The sequence below is a fragment of the Ambystoma mexicanum genome, chromosome 5q, assembly GCF_040938575.1.
Source record: "Ambystoma mexicanum isolate Mex_15411 chromosome 5q, UKY_AmexF1_1, whole genome shotgun sequence".
In the NCBI taxonomy this organism is placed as follows: domain Eukaryota; kingdom Metazoa; phylum Chordata; class Amphibia; order Caudata; family Ambystomatidae; genus Ambystoma; species Ambystoma mexicanum.
The window spans coordinates 361,845,710-361,862,377 of NC_090933.1; the positions used below are offsets into that span (position 1 = coordinate 361,845,710).

At 47.7% G+C, this 16,668-nt stretch overlaps 1 protein-coding gene across 1 annotated transcript in view; it reads right to left on the reverse strand.

The window, feature by feature from the left end:
• EMILIN2 (elastin microfibril interfacer 2) overlaps positions 1–16,668 on the reverse strand; it is a 272,868-nt gene that overhangs the window by 144,164 nt on the left and 112,036 nt on the right. Inside the window, exon 3 of the mRNA XM_069620858.1 lies at positions 193–365. Within this exon, the coding sequence (XP_069476959.1) occupies positions 193–365 (173 nt within the window). The remainder of the gene's footprint in view (positions 1–192; positions 366–16,668) is intronic.

The window sequence follows — 16,668 nt, forward strand, 5'->3', positions numbered from 1 at the left end:
TGTTTTTAAAACAGCCCACCACTTTGTGCATATAGTCGCCATTACAGCTTCAAACTCATCCCTCCAGATTTCAGGAAAAGAGAGCAAACGCAAACCTCGCTATTGTGTTGAAAGCTCACAGTGGTGAGACAAAGATAAAATACGTCATAAAAGGGCACTGCGTGGACGAGAGTGTTTGGGGTGTGGATTTACCTGGGCCTTCCTTGGCACTGCTGGGGGCCTGCGTTGGGAACAGGACGGTCCGGATGTGCTCGGCTGGCCCTTCCTTGCAGTCTTCGCCTTTGTAGCCCGGACAGCATCTCCACTCCAGCTCCGTCACGGTCTTAAACGCAATCGTGTACCTGGGTCTAAAACTGACCCTGTAACTACACAGGAAAAAAGAAATATATACAACTCAGCAAACTTGAACACGCAAACAGGGGTCATGACAGTGGCGCTTGACAGATTCGTTGGCGTTTAAGGGCGCAGATGCTCTATGTTTGAGCCGTGCTAGTATCAGTTTAGAGGTCCGCTCTTTGAGCCCGCGGAGGCGGGCACCCCCACTAACACCGCAAAGGAAACAGTTCCCGTGAGATAACCCCACTGCGGGTGAACGAGGGGTGAAGCTCCGGGCTGACATGGCGGTGACAAGGGAGCCGAGCCCTGGCAGCAGCGAGTCTCCGGCACTGCCCCTTTCAGGCGATGATAACGACACCCACGGACTCCACTGCCTGCCCTCCTGGGAAACAGCCTCCAGATTACATTGCTGTTGTTAGAAAGTGTGTTGGGCCAATCAACTTGCACACCCGGAGTTAGCCAGTGTAAACATGTTATTATATTATGTATTAATCATAAGTGCGGTCTCCTTGGGCACTTGGCACCTGCTTGTGCTGTCCTGTGTATCTAGCATCAGGCATGTGGCCAACAGCTGTAGTCATACTTAGCTCACGCAACAACCTTTTGTGGCCTGCGATTCCACCAGAGGATTGGCCACTTTCATGGATAGGGCATTGAAAGAAAAAAAAATCCAGTTGCAGTGAGGAATATGGTTCAACAATACCTAGGTATTACCTGGTGGCATATACAATGGCGCTGCAACAGCCACAGGTTTTACTCACTGAAGATGCTGTGAAAGGCAGTTTTCTTTATAATATGGCCCTGATGAAGCAAAAGAGTGTGAAACAGCCTGCTCGGATCGTGGGCTGAATCCCATGTTCCGAGCAAGCTGAAGCTGCGAGGGCCGGCAACGCCATCTTACCCCCACCTCCCCTTCCCTCCGGTCTCCAACCTTCCCATTCACATACCTGTTTCCTTCTGGTGGCAGCGCCCATGCTGCTGCCCATGCGCCTTTTGCCCCTGCCACGCCAGTTCGGGGGAGTCTTTCAAGGGCTCCCCTGAGCTGGTGTTGTGGGACAAGGCGCAGCAGGCGGCCTTTTACTGTAAAATGTGCCCGCGGCGGTGGGTGCATTTAAATGCGCCCCTCAGCCGCGGGCACTTTTCACAAGAAATGGCGCCATTAGCCCCACACCACGTCAGCTCTGGGGAATCTTTCAAGGGCTCCCCCGACCCCGAGCTGGCGTGGTGGCAGAAGGCGTGGCAGGTGCCTCATTGTCATTGAATGAACCGCGGGCGGCGGGCTGATTCAATGGCAATGGGGTGCGAACGCACCCTATTTAACCTCCTCGCCAGAGCAAGGAGGTTTAAAAAAAAACAAAAAAAAAGTGGCTCCTCCTGGCCCCGCCCCCTTGCACCCCACCCCTGTTAACCAGGGGAGCGCGGTGGGCGAGGGGGGGCACCAATTCGCCCAGGGCGCTGCTGCCCTTAAGGCCGGCCCTGCTGCTGCCGCTCCCACATCTCTGACCTCAATGGAAATGGATGAGCGGTTCTGCATGAAGCCCCGCATTCCATTTCCATGGCAGCCATATTAGCCTCAAGCATGTTCCCCCTCATTCAAACAAATTGACTACTATCACTTTCCTGCTTTCTTCAACTCCTTGGTAGGAGCAACATTGCGTGGGCTGCTAGGGATCATCCCTCGCCCTGAAAACTATCTGGAAGAGTGCGCACATTGAAAGGGTAAGGCCCTTGTTATTGTGTGAGCACTGCACCCATTGCGCGAAAATCGGCACTTTTGTTACGAAAATTATACAATTTGAAAGGCAGCTGGGGATAGTTTTGGTGTGATCTTCTCTGCTTTGCCTAATCCCATCACGTGGGTTTTGAGGAAGCTTTGTGCATCTCTGCCTTGGGGATCATTGTTACTCTGCCATTACAAAATGGCTGCTCCGCTTTGTTTTCCTCTGCCCGGCCTGACTCCCCCTCCCATTGGTTGCCTTGGTCTTATTAGCCAATCACAGCAGGCGGGAGCCGGCCAGATCTACAAAGTCCCACAATGAAGGCCCCTGTTAGCTCCCTGTCCGCTTCAGGTACGCCTGTGATGCTGTGTGTACCCCCCTGGTCACCTGTGATGCTGTGTGTACCTCCCCCCGGTGCCTGTGATGCTGTGTGAACTCCCCCCCCACCCCCTGGTCACCTGTGATTCAAGCTTGTGATGTGCTGGCGTGCCCATGCCAGAGTCAAGCGCTTAACCCATAAACTATCTACCTGGCAGGGGAAACAAAAACCTGGGTGTTTCATGGTCTGTTTTTTTGTGGGCTTTCGATTTGAAATGTAATCACAAACTGGGGAGCAATAAGCTGGTGACTTATCTCGGCAAGAAAGGCTATTACTTTTGACAAGAGGGGTTAGGCGAGCACGGGGGAGGGCACACAGCTCAGTCACTGAATTATTTGTAGGGATTCTGCATGCAATTGTGCCCATCTCTTTTGGCATTGTACTGAGTGGGGCGCTGAACAGGATGTAAAACAGGGGTCTTAGGGCAACAACCAAAATCAGGACTGTATCTCTGCCATGACAAAAAACCCAGGCGTGATCACACGTTCGAGACTTGTAATCATGCCATGCTACGATAATATTCCGAATTCTTGAAGTGCCATAAAGAACACACCCCAACAATTGACTGCGCTCCTTTTATAGATTGTGGCGGAATCTTGGGCTGAGTAATTAGCAAAGAGCCAACACCGAGGAGAGCCAAGCAGTGAAGGGGAAGGTAACTGGTAAGAGCAAAGATGAACCTGGGGGGAAGGCAGAGTATGCCAGAGAGGAAACGAGAGGCTGAGGCTAATGGAGAAGGAGAGACGGGGCTGGGGTCAGGAAAGAAGGCCAGGAGAGGAGTGCCCAACGGGCATGGCATGAGAAATACTGCCAGGGTAGCGTGAGTCCTGACAGGGAAAGGAAGAGGGGACCTGGCCTCCACAACCTATCAGCCACTCGAGGGGGAAACACACGGAGGCAGCCCATCCCGTGGCAATGCACATTGTCCCCCCGCCTTTCTATGGGGTCGTGTGATGCACAGCTGGGAAGAGAGGTCAATGAGGTAAGCGCCCACTCCCCAGCTCTGCATGGTATGCAGTGATGATCACGAATTTAAATGAAAATGAAATTATATCGAGCAAAATATCGAAAAATAAATAGGTTTGGGGTAGGGGTAAGGGATTAAAAGGGGAGGTGGGGGTTTGAGGTGGGGTTAGAAATGTGGGGAAGTTAGTGGTTTGGGGGGACAGCCTCACCAAATAAAAAATTTTAAAAAATTGGTCTTTTTTCTTGTTATAATTTAATTCTTTAAAATGTCATTTGTAACCGGTCTGCATATTACCTGCAGTCCCAGGTTCAAGGCCTGGCAGGGGCGAGTCAGCCATTCGCCCTGCCAAGGGGGCTCATTGAATGCCATCGAGGCGGGTCATATTTAGACCTGTTATTACAGTGCTTAGAAGTGGAAGGAAGCTGGCATGAAGTGGAATATAAACCAATTATATGATTATTTGTATCATCATTACACGAGAACTAGCCCCTGCCAGGCCTTTGCATTGCATGTAAAAGTAACAAGCCGAGGGAGGGGCCATGTGCAGTTTATAAAGCATTCAGTCCATGGTCCATGTATCAAAGAACTATGTATTCCTATAGAGACTCTCGCAACTCTGGAGAAATGAAGCTTTTTTTCATTAAAAAAATTCTCATCTGATCAAGGTGTATCTTTCATCAAGGAGTCAATGAATGTATTCATCATGTTCCCTATGTTTCCACTAAAATAAATCAGTTTCTTTCAGAGGTCATTGAGCTATTCACCCCTTGTCTGCAGTGGCGTGTCCAGACTCTTTTGACTGGGGTGGCCCAGGTGGGGCACTGACTTATGCAGGGGTGGCATGAAGTACGAGTGCACACATACATTATGATCATAGTGTAGGGTAATGGGATGGCCAATCAGGTTCCTGGGGTAGCCACCCCACGCCACCCCCTGAATAAGCCGCTGCTTGTCTGAGATGTCATTTGCACATGCAATCTAGTGGTGCTGACCTGAGGATGCTACGGGCTTCCCACCGCAGGTGCATCACAGGATCAGGACACGGCTCGCGGCGGGAAACAGATCTGGGCCCACAGGCATCCTCACTGAGCTTGGAAGCACAGTCCCATGGCAGGGCTCTAAAGCTCATGTCCCCACCTGAGGAGAGCAGCATTTCACTGACGAGGTTCCCAGTGTGGCGCTGCTCTTCAATGGAGTTGGGATCCCTCCACCACCGTACCTATCAACTTTCCCCCATCTGGATCGTCTCACGCGTCCTGGACTCATATTCGCCGTCCTAGCACACCCCATGTCTTCCAAAGACTTCAAAGAGATCACCCTCCCAGCAAACCTTTATCACCCTGCAAACAAACTGTTCATTCCCATTGACTTCAACGCCAAGAGCCACTGACTGCTCCCACCTTTAAACTTAACAGGTTGAGGGGTATGACTCACAGGTCTGCACGGTTTAGGGGACATGCAAACTTTCACAAGAATATCGTGATGCAGGACATCTGCCTGTGTGTGCAGAGCTGGACGTGATGCCAGGCCGAGGTGTGTGGGTGCATAACCAATAATAACTGGAGGAATGAATGATAGATGGACGCAGCTCTACAGATAAGGGGTGTATCAGCCAAGTTTACCCCCTAAAATAGAAGAATACGCCCGAAAATTAAAACCGGATTAAAAATATCCCGAACAATAAATAGGAAACAGACACACAAGAGCGTGTCCCCTTGCTTTCACACACACAGCTCCTTGTATATGTGTGGACCAGTAATGCAGGTAGTGGCACAGGAAGAAACAACTATTATTATGGCCTGATGTAAAAATGTATTTTGAAGTGCATGAATAACTAGGTAGGTGAAAATAAATCTTTATTATAAAACCATTTCTGTTTTACAGTTAATACATAGTTTTACTATTTTGTAAAATAATCCCCGTTGGGAGTCACTTTTTACTCCCTATAAAATCACTTTACCCCCAACTTTAAAACCAATCCCAGATCAAAACCATATCTGGCTCACTGAGTGGACGAACTGATGAATGCCCAACCTTTTTCATTGCTCCTACCTAGACATATGTCATGCCTTGCTATGTTAACTAACTGCACTTTGCATTCTCCCACGTTTAGAGCCAAACCCTCTAGGCCAAAAGAATAAGGGGAAAAAGTGAAACTGAAGGTCGAGCACGCAAAGTTCTGTTTACTAAAAGTCAGGACTCAAAGGCAACTGACACCGATGTGGGTCCAAGATGCAGTCATATCTTCAAAGTAAACATGGATTTATTTATAACCACACCACGGAGGGACCAGCCCTGAAAGACCAATCCACGTGGCCAATAAAAGAAATCCCAGCAGGGGCGGGGAAGGGATATCCAGCTTGCGGGCCCCTCGCTGTCCCGGGGAAATCCCCCCCACCCCCGCCAGTCGTCATAGGCAGGAGTGAATGGATATGTTTCAATTATCCGGCTAAAAGTAAACCAATGATGTAGCCCCCTTTGGGTGTGGGATTCCGGGGTTTTGGACCTAGGATAGAGAGGGAGTGCCCCCGCCCCGCCAAGGCTGCGCGCCGGTCTTGTTAGTTCCAGGAGCGCACTGCATGATGAGCTCAGTTGTTTGTTTGGATATCCAATCATGGCTTGTCTGCCAAGTAGGGAGGGCCTTCGCCAACAATGATCTGTTCTCTGTGGAAAACCTGGACAGGATCCACCATTCTAGTCTCAGCCGACTTGGCTCCCTCAGAGCAGGCGCAATGTGATCCCTGACTGCTGCTTTCTGGGATAACTGGAACTGGGCTAATCGCACCCCGAAGGAAGGCTATCATTCGGAGCATTGTTCTAGCCTAGACTGTGCTTACCAAAAACCGTTCCGCACCCCAACTGCCACCATCTTCAGATGCGCTCTTCATCCCATCCATACCAGCAGTTATGTGGGAAATGGTGTTGACAGAGAATTACTGCCTATAAGGCATCTTGAGTACAAGAAAATCATAAAACTAAAAAAAGAAAGCTATCTGAATGGGACCGCCTTGGACAGTGGAGGCAGCGTAGCCTTTTGGAAACTGGTTATAGGCAAAGAGGTAAAAAGGGATGTTTATCTGCAGAGCAGCATAACCGCTGAGGCCGGGAGGAATCACTTTTCACTATTGTATTGGGGGGAACGGGACTGTGAATCCTTGGGAGAGATAGTTTCACCATCTCACCACCCCCAGAGAGAGTTACAGTTCAGCGTTGCTGATGTGGAAACTGCGGTTTGGGTCTACTTGCTCGAAAATATTTGACCTTTTCACTTTTGACCGAATTTCTTTTGCTCTTTTTTGGTCGAAAATGCAGGGGGAGATCCCCCGCAACCCCATCTATTCCCTTACCCCACCCCGTATATACATATTAATTAAATTTCGGCCGAATTTCGACCAAAAAACGATTTTAAAAAAAGGTCAAAAGTCAAAGGTAAAATATTTTTCTACCAAGTATGCTAATTACCAAACTGCTACTATGCCACAGAAGCCAGGGAAGGCACCAGGACTGGACAAGGTCCCAGTAGACCTTTACAGGGTCCTGTCTGGACTACGGTCCTCTGGAAATAGTTCAAAGTATGTGTCAGCACCAACTCGGTCCCTGACTCCTGGAACTAGCAGAAATAGTACCTATTTATAAAAAGGGGGAAATGGATAACCCGGCAAACTACCCCCCCATATCGTTGCTGGAAAGGTCCGGCAAAGTCTTTGCTAAAGTGGTCCTGAAGTATATGCAGACCTGGGTTGAAGAAAATGAAATAATGAGTACCTTGTGGGTGGGTTTCCAGAGTGGTAAAGGTACAGTTGATCAGAGTTTCCGCGTTTTTTTTCTCATCCAGTAATATATATTGTCCTTGGACAAATGAAACTGTGTGCCACCTTCCTGGCTCTAAGGACAGCATTTGACTGCGTCCCACGGGACGTCTTATGGAAGATATTGGCTAAAAGGAAAATGCCCAAGTGTCTAATTTCTACTGTCCAATCATTCTACAGACAAAACAAGGCAGCTGTCCAAGTAGGACCAGGTGGTGAGGTTACTGTACAACTTGACGTAACCAAAGGAGTAAGACAAGGTTGCGCCTTAGCCCCCATTTGTTTTGTGTGTGTGTGTATATATATATATATATATATATTATACAGTCATCCAAACCCTGTTGGTGAAAGGCAAAGACCCCCTACCCCAAAATTGGGCCACAATAAGTACCCCGCACTCTTCTTGGCAGACAACACTGTGTGAACTTGTCTACCGCCCCTGTTGGGTTCAGACAGTCTCTGGCGTCCGTCATGAGGAGGTGCGGGGAATGAGGGCTGGGTTTGAGCACAGATAAAACAAAGACCAGGGTTTTTAGACCAAAATTTGGAAAACATCAAAAATTAGAAGTCAGAGCTGAGGTCGTATGATTACCTTGGAATACGTGTTAATGAACATGGGTATTGGACGAGTCAGTTGGTGAAGTCTTCAGACACATTGGAAAAGTATAGTGGTGGACTTGACTTGAGTATTGTGTAGGGGGGCATTAAGACCTGCATTGGATTTGTGTTCACAGCAGGCCACAATAGCGGCCCTTTATGGGGCAGAAATGTGGGGGTTTGCAAATGAAAGGATGTAAGCTACTGTGGAAAACATTTTGTAAAGTCACTGCTTCTGTTACCGCAGGGCACACCTGGTTCATTACTGCCCTTAGGAACCAACTTGTGCCCCATCGACACTATTGCTGCATCCAACCAAACCAATCGTGTACTGGGTATGGCTATGCAATACCCCTAATCCTATCGCCTTTAGGAATTATTTACTTCACGTCGTAAGCCTGGAAGGGGGTAGGAACCTGCCATGGGCGGGTCTGGTGGACCTGAATCACAGGATCCACGGACATACCCGGTCCAGGTGAATGAAGCCGCTGTCTCCAGAATGGAAAGCAAGCTCTTTATAGATCATGGCGGCAGCAGGTAGACACCTGAAGCTGGCCCCTAGTTACGCAAGGACCAACAGCGACTCTGGCTTTGAAAAATACCTTGAATATGTGAACGCTATGTTTGCTCGCGCTCCGGTCATTAAGTTCCGATTGGACAAATTACAGGTGGCTACCTCTACAGGGGCCTGGGGAGAAAGGAATACAGACCTATGTGTACCACCTGCCAGGAGACAGGTGCCCTTTTTATGTTCATGTGCCCAATGACGCGGGGCGTGAGAGCACTTCATCTCAAACCAATGTTAAGAACCGTAGGAACTTGCACCACGTCTGATGCTTTGGACTTATGCAAAAGATCTGATGACATGGATGCAGTCTCCATGGATGCAGTCTCTATGGATGCAGTCTCTATGGATGAAGTCTCCATGGATGCAGTCTCTATGGATGCAGTCTCTTTGTATGAAGTCTCCATGCATGCAGTCTCTATGGATGCAGTCTCTATGGATGATGTCTCCATGGATGCAGTCTCCATGGATGCAGTCTCTATGGATGAAGTCTCCATGCATGCAGTCTCTATGGATGCAGTCTCCATGGATGCAGTCTCTATGGATGCAGTCTCTATGGATGCAGTCTCCATGGATGCAGTCTCCATGGATGCAGTCTCCATGGATGAAGTCTCTATGGATGCAGTCTCCATGGATGAAGTCTCCATGCATGCAGTCTCTATGGATGCAGTCTCTATGGATGAAGTCTCCATGTATGCAGTCTCTATGGATGCAGTCTCTGTGGATGCAGTCTCTATGGATGCAGTCTCTATGGATGAAGTCTCCATACATGCAGTCTCCATGGATGCAGTCTCCGTGGATGCAGTCTCTGTGGATGCAGTCTCTGTGGATGCAGTCTCCATGGATGCAGTCTCTATGAATGCAGTCTCTATGAATGCAGTCTCTATGAATGCAGTCTCCATGGATGAAGTCTCTATGGATGCAGTCTCTGTGGATGCAGTCTCTGTGGATGCAGTCTCTGTGGATGCAGTCTCTATGGATGCAGTCTCTATGGATGCAGTCTCTATGGATGCAGTCTCCGTGGATGCAGTCTCCATGGATGCAGTCTCCATGGATGCAGTCTCTATGGATGAAGTCTCCATGCATGCAGTCTCCGTGGATGCAGTCTCCATGGATGCAGTCTCTATGGGGGCCAGATGTATCCAGCGAGCATGGATAATGAGGGCCACAGTGCAATATGGGCAATAAACACTAGGTGGCAGTGATTGTTAATTTGCAATATGGCCTTTTGCTTTGGCATCCTTACTTGATTATCACAGTCATTATAATGCATTTAGATATAAAGGTTATGATAGTAATTAATTTGTTGGGTGCCGAGGCCCAATAAAGTGAACCTTAGGAGTAGGGATGTTGCGAGTATACACTCTCCACCCCACTCTTAAAATGGAAAAATGAAGCTGTGCTGCAAGTAAAAATGTGTGTATGATTGTAAGCTTTTTAACCTCTTGTATGTATCTACAGAGCCACAATACCTCATGATGTATTTTTGTATGGCATTGTATCTTGTAATTGGACTTTTGTGTGTTTACTTTTATGGCATTGATCGATTGATTAATTGGAAATGGTGTTGGGTTGCCACAGTGCATAGCAGATAGGCACGGCTCCTAAAACGTCTGCACTTCTCATAGGGCGACTACTGATTTTCCTATGCAGGGTGATGCACGTTCATTCCCAGCGGAACGGTAATACCAAGTGTGGTGGCCTGTATGGGACATCTGGACTGCTCGCTCTCAGCCGGAACAATGGAAATAATTCTCCTGCCTAGCCATATGCCCCTAGGTGGTCCTTACCTTGCTCTGCCTTGAGAGCCAAGTGCCGTCTCGCTGCTCATGCCCAATGAGGCCGAAATATGCCTGGGGTCACTTGTGGGTTTGTGCACAAGTGGTGTGACACAGCAGTTCGGCATCGGATGCAACTTTTGGGGTAGGACCAAGACTGATTTACATAGGGTCTCCCCCTTTGTTTAATGTCAAGCCAGGCTGGCAAACGATGGTCTTGAGGAATGTCCAGAGAAAGGCCAGTGGTTATGATTTATTCCAAACCTTCCAGCAATCACTCTTCAGTTTTGTTGTTGGCTATGTCTGGACACTATTTCCAGTCTATGCAAAACATTGGTCCAGGAATCCCCCCTTGGGATATGACAGCTGGGCGTCTTAGGAACAGTACAGGAGATTGAGGGGCCTTAGTTGCACCAGGCAGTGCGCATCTGTAATAATGAAACACGTTGTGAAATGTGCAAACAGACTTCTTTTTTTTGCACATCTGCATTGCATGATGCAGACGGGATCCCTTGTTTTAACCTTGTGTTGCAAGGACAGATAGCAGGTACAGCATGGGACTTTGGATGCAAAATGCTCTGAGATCAGACATCTACGATTCATGCACAGAAGAGGACAGGTCTGTCTTTTAAGATGTGTGATGGCAGGGCTTTAGGTGGGCCGGGTCCTCCCGGGACTGAGAGCCAGTAAACCTATAAAAGGCCTCTGAGATAGGTCCCTGCCAAGTCCTATTGTTCAGGTAATATCAGCATCAATAGCTATAGGTAAAGTTCCCCCCTTGATGTCTGACTACCGGTGCCTGCCCGTCCGTGGCTGCTGAGGAGCAATCATGCTAGGAGTGACAGGCTCCTTCTACTCACGCTGCAGAAGGAACACGTGCATGCCCTCATTTGAGTGTTTTAGTGAAGACCAACCATTCGCATTAGAATTGTTCTTTCTTCATCTTGACTATTTACATTTGGGACATGTGCCAAATATAATGGTCAGAAATACAGAAACACTGCACTGGTGCAAGTGGAATTACCACCAGGGAAAACATGCATTTTTGCATCAGGGTAAAGGAATAGCACTAGGGCAAATATTATCCTGGTGCAAAAAGAGGTTAAAAGAACATGTTTGTTGGTGCGAAAAGAGGTTAAAAGAACATGTTTTTTGCACTTGGGCAATTTGTGCCTCAGTGCTGATAGTTCGTGCACCAGTGCATGGTTTCTGTATTACAGCCCAATCTGCTCATCGGAATCGAGAACAGAAATGGAATGGACTGGGATTTGTTTCTGCCAAACAGATGAGAGCACCAAAGCCCGACTTTTCAACCACAGACAGATTCCAAGCGAATTTTGGGTCAATAGAAAATGTGCTGAGAATAAAAATGGACTGCAGGGAAGCAGAAGAGACACAGACATCCTCCCCAAACCGAATTGGAAGCAAAACTCACCAGCACATGAAGAAAGGCACAAGCAAAAGCAACAGCCTGAGCAAATGGCTGCTATCCTGCCAATGGAGAATGAAAAGGGGCGTGGCTAAAGCCTTTTTGAACGTTTTCAGGGATAGCTTAGCCAGAGATTGGCCAAGTTTTGTATGTGACGAGGGGGGCCAATGGGAGCGAGGAAGAGTGTTGGAAGCGAGAAGTCTGAGCTGTAAAAGCACAGCCAGCACAGAGGAGATTTAAAGGTGCTCAGGTGCGCAGTGGTGGATCAAGAGACCAGGCGGTGGTGGAGTGGAGTGCTTAGGAGACTGTGGAGCTGTTCTGAGAGAGTGCAGTTAAGGTATTTTGTGTAGGAGAGAGTGGTGCAAGTTGAGTGTAGTGTGAGTAGGGGGGCTGTAAAAGGTGAGTGAAAACAATTACAGAGAGTAGGGAAAGTGTGTGGGAATTTAGGGAAGGTGCGGGGGTGAAAGTAAATGATGGAGGGTGTGTGACAGGAAAGTGGAGGAGAGAGCAAATGGTGATCGTAGGTGTGGAGTGGAGAGAAGAAGGGAGGCAGGCAGATATAGTGTGTCAGACTTCGAGACAGAGGAGTAGACAGTAGTCTGTGAAGGAGCCAGGCGAGAGGTCAAGGGTGCCATGAGAGAGGACTCCAAGAGGGGGTAGGAGAGAGGTTCAGGTAGTATGAGGGTGGCAGAAGTGAGGGTGGAGGAGAAGCAGAAATAAGAAGAGGGAGAAGGGAGAGGAGTTAGAGGAAAGGGAAAGGGATACATGTAGAGGGAGAGGGAGACGTGGTAGATCATGGAAGGAGTAGAGTGGAGATATAGATAGAGGGACAGATAGAGACTGAGGGTGTGAGAGAGAGTGAGAAGGGGAGAGACTGGAAGAGAAACCCTCCTGACATCGGACAGTCCAAAAAAACAAACGTGTCTCTTACAAAGTCTCGGAGGGAGATAGACAGAAAAAGGCCATGGCCTTTAGGTTTCCCATCAAGATTAGAAAGACTTTCATTGGAGGGGTTACATTGCTTTAGAGTACGTTGTGGAGATTCTGGGGGGTGGAGACGCCTGAGCTAGAGAGTAGGAGGTTGAGAGAGCCATACCCCACCCCCTCAGTTGTCACTGTCCGAGTCTTCCCAGACCCGTTGGTTAAAACCTCAATAAAACACCTTAAATCGGCTATCTTTGTGTTTGTTTGAGACCATCTGTGATACAGTATAGTGAACCTAGGGATCCCCCTCTTCACATGGTTCATCCCACATAAGGCTGGGTTTGATGGGAAGCGCAGTAAGCGTGTCAGCGCACTTCAAACATGCATTTTAAACCTCAAAACACAGCTGAAAAATAGAATACAAGGCCCACAGTGAGGTGGAAGAAGAAGGGACTTCATCTAGGGTGAGTTCTCCAGTAAGGACTAGTTGATTTGGAAAATGCAGTTTGTCTCTGGCTTAGTGTGTTACCTGGTGATATTCATAAGCTAGCTCAGAGGACCAATGCATCAGACATCTGTGCGTCAAATGATGGTCATGTGTACATTCTGGCGGGTCCACTCAATCTTCATTCCTTCTAAGTTTGACAGCATGACTCCCAACAGAGATTGGTGAATTTGTTTTTAACTGAGGGGTGTACAGATTTTCCAGTAATAATCGAGCGAGGAAAGCGAGGGAGCGCTAACTAACCAAGGGTGTTTGGACGAGGGCTCTCTGCTTTTTTGTTAAATAAATGGCTAAAAACCCATACAATTTCTAATCGGTTCTGCAGCATGAGAACCAATGCCCTAGATGCCAAGTCACCAACAGTTCACGGGAGCATTAACAAACTCTTTTTTATGTTGCGTGTGACTATAACATATGTCAGCATTGGCACTGTAAGAACACACTCATGTTGGCTATGCCCAATGTTGCCACTGTAAGAAAGCATTGTCATGCAGGGTGTGCCAATATATGCCAGTTGTCCCACTCTTAGAACACACTCAAGTTGGCTGTCACAATAAGAGGACATTGAGATGCAGACTGTGCAAATATAAGGCAGTGTGGCCAATGAAAGATCTCCCGTTGGCTGTGCACCGACCACCAATCAGTTGGTTAATTGTATCAAATGTTATTCCAGGGCTTGAATGAAGGTGACAACCCACTCTTTAAGCAACCGCTTATCAATACCTTGTGCTCATATTGTTCACTAACATTGTTTAGAAATTCATCCAATAGTTCCACTGTTACGCGCTGAACTCAAAGTAGTATTTCAAACAATTGTAACCAAAGGGTGTACAATAATTTTCCGAACATTTTAGTTGGTGATGTTTGATCTGACATACTACCGAGTGTTGTATTATAATCAGAATAATTTGAATTTCAAATGTTTGAATATGTATTGATACGCATTACATCGAAACATTCTCCGGGCATATATCAGATGTGGTCTCTCTTTGATGGAGTGACATTGTTTGAAATACTACTTAAGTGCGTAACAGTGGAACTATTGGACAAATGACTTACTTGTGACTGGCTGCGGTAGCCTTTCAGTTCCACATCAATCGCAGCTGTCTTTTCCAGGCTGTCTGATATTAAGTTATACATCAAACAAAAAATGTTCGGCTATTTGGAGTCTCAGTGCGCACACAATCTAGTTAACCCGCACCTCTGATACTAACATTGTTTTGAAGTCTTTGTAAGCCAATGTCTTTAAATATGTAAATTAGTTGCATATTGTGCCGTAGTGATAGTCTGGGTACTGGAATCTGAACAGGATTAATGTTGCGTCCTCGGCACACGATTTTCTGTGTATGGAACAGGAAGCAGAATCTCCGGCAATGGGCCTCTCCACTCAAAGTCAGTGACCGCTATTCATTGGATTGACTTTTGTGTCACTCTGACTCTCCATAATGTCATAACAAAGAGCTATAGAGTCTCGAACTGCTTGTAATTGCACAGAAAATAAATATATAAATTGAGAAATGATGAACTTCATATCACAGAAAATGAATTGAATTTTCTAACAAACTGTTTTGTTACAATATAGGATGCTTATTGAGCATACTGTCTCCACATGGCCCGAAGGATCCAGCAACAGATCGAAGACAGAGAAAGATTGGGGGTTGGGGTGGGGCGTGACAAAAATTGCGAAAATGATAAAGCTTTGCGTTTTTTTCTGAATATGAGAAGATCCGATAGAATTCTTAAGATGAACAGAAATTAATTCCACAGTTTCGTGGCATAGTATGAGAAGGAGAGACCACTAGCTGTGTTTTTTCCGAACCTTGGTACGACAAGAAGATTTGACATATCCGACCACAGCGAACCAAAGGATGATACAAGGGAGGATACGCGGTATAGTCTTCCAGCAATAAAACCAATACCCTTGCATTGAAGGCCATGATGAACCCTGCAAAGGGTCTTGAACTCAATTTGTGCTGCCATGGGCAACTAGTGGAGGGGCCGGCGAGCCGGAGAGACAAGCAGAAACTTTCTACGTCGAAGAATTAAGTGGGCGGCTGAGTACTGGATTCTCTGGCATCATTCAAATGCAAGGGAAGCAGGGGCAGTGCTTCTTGAATGTTGCCTATGTGCCAGAGTGACAGGACCCCGCTCAGGAGCCTCTCACACTCTACCATCAGACATATATGAGGTTTAACTAAACTAAAGCCAACTCCCTCCCAGTTCATGGGCGTGCAGTGGCTGCTCTAGCAGGCCACTCCCACCTTGAAGTCCTGATGCATCACCTATAGGGCCTTTACAAGCAACTCACCATCCTGTCTGGTGGACAAACCTACCATCTCGGGATATACCACTACAACAAAAGGAACCATGACTGTGGCAAGTTTGAAACTGAGAAGTGCAAAACGGGAAAAAACAGAAGACTGGCTTCTCTACCCAGGATCCCTAATAAGACCCCACTATACATCAGGCTAGCCCCTTCACACCTGAACTTCGGAAAGGCGCCACACACCCACCGCCAATAAGAGATAGACCCGATCCTACAGCCTAATGATGAAGAGGCTGTGTTTAAAGCCATATACTGTGGAAGGAGGATCTTCGGAGGATAGCTCAGGGGCACCGTGCTCGCCTTGGAAGCAAGACGACACGTAGCAACACAGGTTCGATCCCCAGGTCCGCGCTTAGAAACCTCTGGGTATTAAGCACGTTATAAATAACTGATCAAATCATATCTCATGGATGTGTGTCTAAGGGGTGTTGATCACATCATGTGATCCTTCACCCCTGCTCCATGAAAGGATCTCAAACTCTTGGTGCTTCTCCTACTGCATAAAGCTCTTGGTTACTCCCGCCGGCGTCATGCTTGCGAGTGCTACTGCAGAATGACTTCAGAATAGTTGAGAGGTCTACAGTGTGTGCTTCGAAATTCTGAAGTACTTTTGTTTTTCGCCTTTGTGTAACAATGACTGTTTTAATTGTAAATGAGAATATTCTGACAGAGATCTCTTTAGCGTCGGGCTTTTCTTTGGGGAAGGGTCCCAGGACAGCATCTTTTGGAGGGCTTCGTGCAGTAACCGCCGCCCCCCCCACGCGCATTCTGTGTTCAGGAAGCAGCGGAGTCGCGGTGCGGTGGGCCCCACCACGGTTCCCTCCAAAGGCTCGTCAGCCCGGGTCCCGGATCTGGAAAGTATTTCCTGCTGCTGCGCAAGCGGAGCTCTCGTGCATTGCTGTTTCAGGCGCCCTCATTAACAAACCCTGTCATGGCGACATGATTCACATTAATGCCACGCTGGGGGCTCTGCTGTGTTCCCTCTTCAGGAATGGCCGTGGGGGGGCGGGGATACAGGGGAGCTATGGTTATAATTCTCAAGAGGGGTGGCTCCGAGTTGGCTAAACAGCTCCTGCCCGCAGAGTACATAAACAAATATGGCAAGAATGGAGGTGAATTGCTTCCTGCTGTGCGTGTGAGTGCGCTATTAGCACCGTGAACCTGGAAGCGTTCCCAATGTTGCCTCCATCCTGGAGAGCATCAGAGGAATGTCTCTCTATGAAGGTCCAGATGGTTCCCTTTCTCACATCCATGGTTTAAAGTGTTTAAACACTTGGACTTTTAAAGATTAGTCACTTTAAACCATGTATGTGTAAAAATATGCATCACTTCAAA